We start from the raw sequence: 9,029 nt of genomic DNA on the forward strand, positions 1-9,029 counted from the left end.
TATACGATTGCCATCAAACACTCCCAGGATGGGCTCAGAACCAGTGTAAAGCTCCTTATATACCTTTATTCTTTGAAACTGAAGTAAAGCTTCCTCTACTCGTTCAAACAAAAGGAATATCTCCTCCACACTGTCCCCATCAAACACTCTCAGGATTGCGACAGCACGAGGTCATATTTGGAGTAAAGCTCCCTCTATACTGTCCCATCAAACACTCCTAGGACAAGGGCAGCATGGGATTAGATACAGAGTAAAACTCCCTCCCGTTTCAACTGAAAGGTTGCACTTAGGGACAGGTTAAGAAGAGTACTGCAAATTAGAGTTGCATTGAAACCAGGTTGAATGCCAGGGTATCCATTTGGCGGGTCAGGTAAAATTACATCCCTATTAGTCTGTGATAATGTTTGTTCACCTACCTTCCACTTCCTCCCACTCATCTTCACTATCCTCTGTACTGTCATCTTCCTGGGAGCTAGTTTCTTTCTGCTGTTTTGCTGCATCCATCGACCTGTGGAGATTTTACAGAGAACGTGAATACAATTAGCTCCAGACAAACTGAGAGAGAGGAAGTGGCAGGTTCTATCATCTGCCTCTGTTAAGTGCTTTCCTCTGGGCTGATAATGATGCTGTTAAAATATGCCTCATTGTTCGAAACTCTAGCTCTCAGTTTAAAAAGGGAGGGAAAGCCAATACTGCAGATAGAGTATTAGGCTGTCACTGATTTTCTCTTAGATGGTGTTTTCCCTCCATGCAATAAATGACTTAAATAAAACAAAGAACTGCAAATGCTGGAAATTTGAAACAAAACAATAAATGATTTGCCTGGAAGAGAGAAATACAAGTAATTTAAACTCCAGCAAGCGAATTTAGAGACATTTCAACACTGATTTATTGACTGACTTGGGTCAATATTCTACGTAGCTCTCCATCCTGATTTTAGTACAGTCTGCTCATTAGGAGATATTGAAAGTGGTCCACTGAAAGTGCCTCATGTTACTGAAACTGAACAGGGAGCTGATCCTCCAACACACTGAGTTTCAGAGAGGATTAACACAGAGTTATTCACCAACGTTGCCCAGAATTATAACCTGCTATAAAAACCGAAAGAACTGCGGATGCTGTAAATCAGGAGCAAAAGCAAAGTTGCTGGAAAAGCTCAGCAGGTCTGGCAGCATCTGTGAAGGAGAAAACAGAGTTAACGTTTTGGGTCCTGTTCTGAGGAAGGGTCACCAGAACCAAAACATTAACTCTGTTTTCTCCTTCACTGACGCTGCCAGACCTGCTGAGCTTTTCCAGCAACTTTGTTTTTGTTATAACCTGTTATAGTTCTACTCGCAGAAGTGTTATAGTGCAGGACGTGGCCATTTGGCCCATTAAGTCTGCCCATTCCCAGAGAGGTTTACCTCCCAGTGGTAGCTGAAGCACGTTGTATCTCTTTACTGCCTTCTTCTTTGACTGAAGGGCATTTTTTTCTCTCTCTGGTTTTCGGCAGTTTCTTTCCTCTGGCGCTCTTCCCCTGAGGGCTCAGGCTGGCGTCCGCCTTTGCTGTGCCCCTTCCACAACGTTTAGGCTTTGCCAGAGGCTTTTCAGGTTCAAAATCCTGGCTGTCATCTGTTCATAAAGGGAACGAGAAGGAGTCATCATAGTGCATTAAAAAAATACAGATGTCCCAGTATGTGGCAGCTACAGGTTAAATGGAAGTAGTGGAAAATGGCCACAAAACAAGGGAATAACCCCACAGAGGCCGGTATCTCATCACTAAGTCGCCCTTTACTTACACGTGGACTGTGCGTAACACTGGTCCGGCTTTGTCGGGGCCAGCTCCCAGTGAACAGGATGTCTGACCTTCCCATTCTTATCTGTCAGCCAGGGCTCCCTGATTGGACTGGATTAACAGCCCAAATCAGGAAACTCATACTCTGAGGTCCATCTGTCTGATCTTGTTATAATCAGTACAACCACCCAATCCAGTTGTCCTTCCCAAGTCCCTCCATATCGAGGATCAGCCAAGCGAACCTTCTCTGGAATGCCTCCAAAGTCACTATATCTTTCTTTACATATTGGGACCAAAACTGTGCAAGTATTCCCCCATTTCTGAAGAAGGGTCCAGACCCAAAATGTCAACTTTCCTGCTCCTCTGATGCTGCTTGGCCTGCTGTGTTCCTCCAGCTCCACACCTTGTTATCTCAAGTATTCTAGGGGCTGTCTAACTAGTGCTCTGTACAGCTTCAACAATTACTTTCATACTCCTTTTGCTTTCCCCATCAGCCATTGAACTGCGACATTGGCATTTTGCGATTTATGGATGAGGACTCGTAAATCCTTCAGCTCTAATTTTCTGCAGTCTTTCTCCATTTAAATAATATCCAACTCCTCTGTTCTTCTTGCCAAAATGTTAAATCTGAGCAGGAATTCCAAACAAACATCTACATCTAGAGAGTGCTAAGAATGCAGAACTCGCTACCATAAGGGATGGGTGAGGTAGAGAGAATGTTTAAGAGGGTAGCTGGATTAATATTTCAGTGAGAAAGGATTTGAGGATTAAGGATGGGAAGAAGCTCCTGACAGCAGAAATTATGGCTGGGCTGAATGGTCATCCTGTATGACATATATTTAATGTAATTTAGATAGATTTACATGTGATATCAATGCTGACACTCCCTGGTAGAAATTCACATCTTTGCAGGTCCTCAGAACATCTCACGTGCTCAGATTAAGAATGTACTCACCTAGTTTTGGTCAACCTTGTGATTGAAACCACAAGATTAATGAAATTCCCAACAAAGGATAAAATAAAAACACACTATGGCATTCCTGAAAAGTCTAGGCCCGAAACGTCAGCTTTTGTGCTCCTGAGATGCTGCTTGGCCTGCTGTGTTCAGCCAGCTACACACTTTGTAATCTGGCATTCCTATAACTGCTTTTGTGTGATAGTCTCAGTTGGCATCACTCTCACTGGAGTCAGAGGGCCATGAGTTTATATACTACTCCAGAAATTCAAGCATAGAATCTCCCAGTGATGTTCTCAATGCAGTACTGAAGGAGTACTGTACTATCGGAGGTCATGTCATTGAGTCATAGACTAACACAGCATTGAAACCGGCTCTTCGACCCAAACTGGACCACGGTGCCCACTCAGCTAGTTCCAATTACCTGCATTCGGTCCATATCTCTCTAAACCCTTCCCATCCATGGATCTATACAAATATTTTTTATATGTGGCTACTGTATCTGCCTCAACCACTTCCTCTGGCAGCCCATTCCATATACACACCACTCTCCGTGTGAAGAAGTTGCCTCTCAGGTCCTTCTGAAATCTGACCTGTCTTTTGGATGATGAAAATAAACTGAGGTCCAACCTGCTGAATCTGGTGGACATTAAAAAAGTTATGGTCACAATTTTGAAGAGGAGTCGCAGCGTTGCGCCCAGTAACCAGGTCAAAATCTACTCTTCAAACAATATTATTAAAATAGATGATTCGGTCATTATCACACTGCTGTTTGTGGGAGCTTGCTGTGCACAATTCAACTGCTGCATTTCCTACATTAAAGATAGTCATCATACACCCAGAGGACCGAGGTCACCGTGACGGACTCTCCTGCTCAGCCTGCAGGAATTGAATTCTCACAATTGACGTCACCCTGACTTGCAGACCAGCCATACAGCAAGCTGAGCTAACCAACTAGCCCAGTTCCTCAATTACAGTACCTGTCACATATCAAGTGCCGTTATTGGCTGCACTGTAACATCTTGCTATAAAACAATGGAAAAGATCCAGCTCGGAGGCTAGTTTGCACGCTGTATGTGCGCTGGCTCTCTTCAGAGCAATTCACTGAGTGCCACTCTTCAACCTTTTCCCCACAGCCTCGCATATTTTTCCCGTTAAGATAATGATTAAATTCTCTTCTTAAAGTCACAACTGAATCTGTCTTCACCACACTCTCAGGCAGCATATTCCAGATCCAGCCACTCACTGCATAAAGAACTGTCATGTTTGCCCTAGTTCCTTGATCTCTTTAGCATTCACCGGCTCCCAACAATTCTGCTATGGGAACAGTTTCTCGGTCTCTACTCTATTCAGACCCCTCGAGGTTTGTTTCCTGTCATTCTGCCACTTATTAAAATCATGTTGCCACTGTCCCTCCTTACTCCATAACCTCTAACCTGACTGACAAGCCTGACATGTGGTACTTTATTAAATGCCTTTTGAAAATCCATATAGACTACGTCAACCCTCTCTTTTACTTTGCCAAAAATTGAAACAAGTTAGATAAACAACATTTACTTTAAAATCCAAGCTGGCTTTCTTTAGTTCAACCACATTTGTCCAAGAATTGTTGATTTTGTCCTGGATTATTATTTCTGTACAGATTTCCCACCACCGGCTGACCTACTGTACCTGAGCTTAAGGTTTTGAAGATGTGTGTAATGTTTGTAATTTTCCAGTCTTCCGGTGTTACCCCACGTCTACCAAAGATTGGAAAACTATGCCCAGTGCTTTTGCAATTTCCATCCTTACTTTCTCAGTCGTCTTAAGCACATCTGATTGGGTCTCAGTGTCCAAAGAATTTTAAGTAGACTCAGTCCTTCTAGTAGCTCACCTTTCTCAATTTTTAGTCCATACAGAATCTCCACTTTAAGCGAAATACTGCAAATGCTGGAAATCTGAAACAAACACAGAAATTGCTGGAAAAACTCAACAGGTCTGGCAGCATCTGTATAAAGATAAACAAATTTAACGTTGAGTCCAGTATGACTCTTCTTTGGAAAAACATTACTTACATTTCTCTCTCAACAAACACTACCAGATCTGGGGAGTTTCTCCAGCACGCACTGTTTCTTTCTGAATCTCAACTCCCTCCTCTTTCACTTTGACTTGTACAGCATCTGCTTCCTCAGTAATGACAAATGTAAAATATTCATTTAATATCTCCACCATGCTCTTGCTTCCATGTGTAAATTTTATTTTGGTCCATAACTGGCCCCATTCCTCCATGTACCATCCTGTCAGTATTTATAAATTTATGTAAAACTTTTAGATTCCCTTTTATATTAGCTATCAGCCTCCTTTTTTACCTCGCCTGTGAACTTTTTATATTAAACCTGTTTCTTACTTGTATCATCATTCTGATATAAATCACATGTTCCTTTTCTGTTCCAGCTCAGATATAACATCCAGGAAACACTGGACTGGTTATTCTACCTCTCCCCCTCCTGAGAATATAACCTTGACTGTACTAAAGCTGAGATAACAAAGTGTGGAGCTGGATGAACACAGCAGGCCAAGCAGCATCTCAGGAGCACAAAAGCTGATGTTTTCTTTAAAGGCAGTTCTTCCACAACTGTTTTGCCTGCCAACCTTCAATTCCAATTTACCTGAGCTAGATCCTTTCCCAACTCACTGAAATTTTATGAAAGGAGGACTCTGTAAAATTCATTTATGGGATGTGGCCGTCGCTGGCTTGACCAGCATTTAATCGGCCGTCCTAAATGCCCTTGAGATTGTGGTGATGAGCTACCTTCTGAAACTGTTGTAGCTCGTGTGCTGTAGTAGGCGCTCAATGCTTATGTGGGACAGAATTCCAGGATTTTGACTCAGTGATACTGGAGGAGCAGTGATATGCTTCTAAGTCTTGATGATGAGTGGCTTGGAGGGAACTTAGACCATAAGACATAGGAGTGGAAGTAAGGCCGTTCGGCCCATCAAGTCCACTCCGCCATTTAAATCATGGCTGATGGGCATTTCAACTCCACTTCACTGCACTCTCCCCGTAGCCCTTGATTCCTTCTGAGATCAAGAATTTGTCAATCTCTGCCTTGAAGGCATCCAACGTCCCGGCCTCCACTGCACTCTGCGGCAATGAATTCCACAAGCCCACCACACTCTGGCTGAAGAAATGTCATCTCGTTTCAGTTTTAAATTTACCCCACCTAATTTTAAGGCTGTGTCCAACTTGGAGATGCAGCATTTAGGGGTCACTGATTGTCGTATCATTAGTTTTTACACGGTCTGGTCTCTCTGGAGGCTCAATGTTGGCATGGACTTGGTAAACAGACTATGATTCCAGTACTTTTTACAAAAACTTCTTTATTTTAGGCTGAATGTATTTATGCCAGTGACAGAGTAAAGAGAGTTACCAATTAACTATCTCTACTCTGTCGCTGACATAAATTGAATTGAATTGGTTTTATTGTCACGGGCATGTGACTGAGTGAAGTGAAAACTTTGTATTGTCACCACTTTGGCACCACCTTATGTTAGAGGAACCTAGGTACAGTTACATAAGTACGTGTTACAGACCTGAAAGAATAATAAAATGTCAGTTCATTTACATGAAAGAGTAAATAAGGTTTTTTTCAAAAACGTACTTGAATTATAGTTTTTCCACCAAGTCCGTGCCAACGCTGAGCCTCCAGAGCGCCTGGGCCACGTAAAAACTGACGATACGACAATCACTGTCCCCTAAATGCTGCATCTCCACCAGCAATTTCCCCTCCAAACCACTTATCATCAGACTTAGAAAATATTGCTGCTCCGCCAGAGTCACTGAGTCAAAATCCAAGGAATTCCATCCCAATTAAGCATCGAGACTCTACCTACAGCACGTGGGCTACAACGGTTCTAGAAGGTAGCTCATCACCACAATCACAAGGGCATTTACAATGGGTAATAAATGCTGGTCTAGCCAGCAACAATCACATCCCAAAAATGAATTTTACAAAGCCCTCCTTCAATAAAATTAGATGCACCTCATTCCCCAGAATTGAATCCATCAATGCCTTCTCCTTTGGTCTGAAATCAGACTGATACAGAACATCTGAGATAATGGGAACTGCAGATGCTGGAGAATCCAAGATAATAAAATGTGAGGCTGGATGAACACAGCAGGCCCAGCAGCATCTCAGGAGCACAAAAGCTTTTCTGATGAAGGGTCTAGGCCCGAAACGTCAACTTTTGTGCTCCTGAGATGCTGCTGGGCCTGCTGTGTTCATCCAGCTCCACACTTTGAAACAGAACATCTTCCCCCTTTCTAAGCTTCTAAAAGTGTTGTTCAGATTTGTACTTGTCAGTCACACATTGTAGCCATGGGCTCCACTTACTCTTGTCATTGCCATGGAAAAGGGTAATGCTCTCTTCCAAACTCCCCTGTCAGGCAGAAAATACTGAAGTTGAAAGCACACACCAACAGGTTCAAGAACAGCTTCTTCCCTGATGTTATCAGACTGCTGAGTGGACCTCTCAAGCCTCCAATAATGTTGGTGTTGCTTTTGTGCACCTTCTAATGTGGCTGTGACCTCCTGTGCCTCATAGAACATAGAACATTACAGCACAGTACAGGCCCTTCGGCCCTCGATGTTGTGCCGACCTGTCATACCGATCTCAAGCCCATCTAACCTACACTATTCCATGTACATCCATATGCTTGTCCAATGACGACTTAAATGTACTTAAAGTTGGCGAATCTACTACCGTTTCAGGCAAAGCATTCCATTCCCTTACTACTCTCTGAGTAAAGAAACTACCTGTGACATCTGTCCTATATCTTTGACCCCTCAATTTAAAGCTATGCCCCCTCGTGCTCGCTGTCATCACCCTAGGAAAAAGGCTCTCGCTCTGTCTAAGCAGCTTGTGATTTTTATATCTTTGTTTGCTATGATCTGCCTGTACCACATGCAAAACAAAACATTTCACTGTAATTAGGTACGTGACTATAATGAATCAAAGATAGCCTCCAAAGGTCTAGGCCCAAAACATCAGCTTTTGTGCTCCTAAGATGCTGCTTGGCCTGCTGTGTTCATCCAGCTTCAGTTTGTTACCATAGTCTCCAAATAGATCTCTTGTTGTTTGTAATCAAACTGCCTGGAGATGTAATGGCATCCTCCAGGACAGGTGGGACTTGAACATGGATCAAGAACCATTATCCCCCTCTTTCTATCCTTTGGAACATTACTACCTCTGTCTATATTTGAATGATTTAAAAAAAACATTATCTCTGGGCCATAATTTTCTACACCAATTCAATCTTCTACTATGATAAAACAAAGAATGGCATTTGCTGAAAATCTGAAACAACAGGAATTGCTGGAGAAATGTAGGGGGTCTGGCAGCATGTGTGGAGAGGAGGCAGAGTTAACATTTGGAGTCCGTGTTCTGAAGAAGGATCACTGGACTTGAAACGTTAACTCTGCTTTCTCTGCACAGATGCTGACAGACCTGCTGAGTTTCACCAGCAATTTCAATCTCCTACCACCTTGAGGCCATGAAAAGTGCTGTATAAATATAGCCCCTTTCTCAGGAGGTGTGGACTCGTTGGGCCGAAGGGCCTGTTTCCACGCTGTAGGGAATCTCATCTAATCAAGAGGTGCCAAAGCAACCACAGCTAACGATTATGAGGCCTCCAGTTCTGAGGAAGGGTCAGCGGACCCTAAACTCTGCTTTCTCCTTCACGGGCGCTGCCAGGCCTGCTGAGCTCTTCCAGCAACTTCTGCTTTCAGCTGCTGGAAAAGCTCAGCACCTGCAGCTCTTTTGGTTTTGTTCTTGATGATCATGACTCCTGCGGTGGATGGTAAAGGTCTGAACGATGGCAGAGGCTGATTGCATTGCATTTGGTTAAAAGTGTTTGTAAATTAGTCACTGCATGAAGAGGAAAAGCAACTTGAGGCATAGTTACCAGGAGGCAGCTGCTTTGCACACTTCACTGGGCCCTCTCTGACAGGTTTAGTTCTGCTGCAGTCCTTCTTCAATCTTTTGCAGGTAGCCTGGGTTGAGCTTTGGGTTTTTGACCCTTTCCTTTTGGCCATGTTCGCGCCTCCTGTAACTTGAGGAAAGGTGCAGTCAATCTCAGATGCTCTCCAGCCGCCTGTTATAAAACAGGGTTATACAACAGCAGCTTCCCCCGGAAGAAGGGGGCGGGGGGAGGTTAGAAAAGGAGGCGGAGAGATGTGCCCAGAGCTGGGCACTGATCCCCACTCTCACCTTCCCGCCGCACCGCGCACGCGCCAGTCACCCGCTCCTCCTCCTCCTCCC

The 9,029-nt window shown here is 43.7% G+C and overlaps 1 protein-coding gene across 1 annotated transcript in view; it reads right to left on the bottom strand.

Annotated features, from left to right (window-relative positions):
• The window catches only part of xpc (xeroderma pigmentosum, complementation group C), a 55,453-nt gene extending 46,470 nt beyond the window's left edge, over window positions 1-8,983 (bottom strand). Inside the window, exons 1-3 of the mRNA XM_048548140.2 lie at window positions 8,674-8,983; window positions 1,404-1,611; window positions 417-508 (exon numbers count right to left, since the gene is read on the bottom strand). Coding sequence (XP_048404097.1) covers window positions 417-508; window positions 1,404-1,611; window positions 8,674-8,803 — 430 coding nt within the window. The 5' untranslated portion in view covers window positions 8,804-8,983. The remainder of the gene's footprint in view (window positions 1-416; window positions 509-1,403; window positions 1,612-8,673) is intronic.
• Between the last annotated feature and the right edge of the window lie 46 nt (window positions 8,984-9,029).

Source organism: Stegostoma tigrinum, chromosome 11 (assembly GCF_030684315.1).
Source record: "Stegostoma tigrinum isolate sSteTig4 chromosome 11, sSteTig4.hap1, whole genome shotgun sequence".
Taxonomy (NCBI): Eukaryota; Metazoa; Chordata; class Chondrichthyes; order Orectolobiformes; family Stegostomatidae; genus Stegostoma; species Stegostoma tigrinum.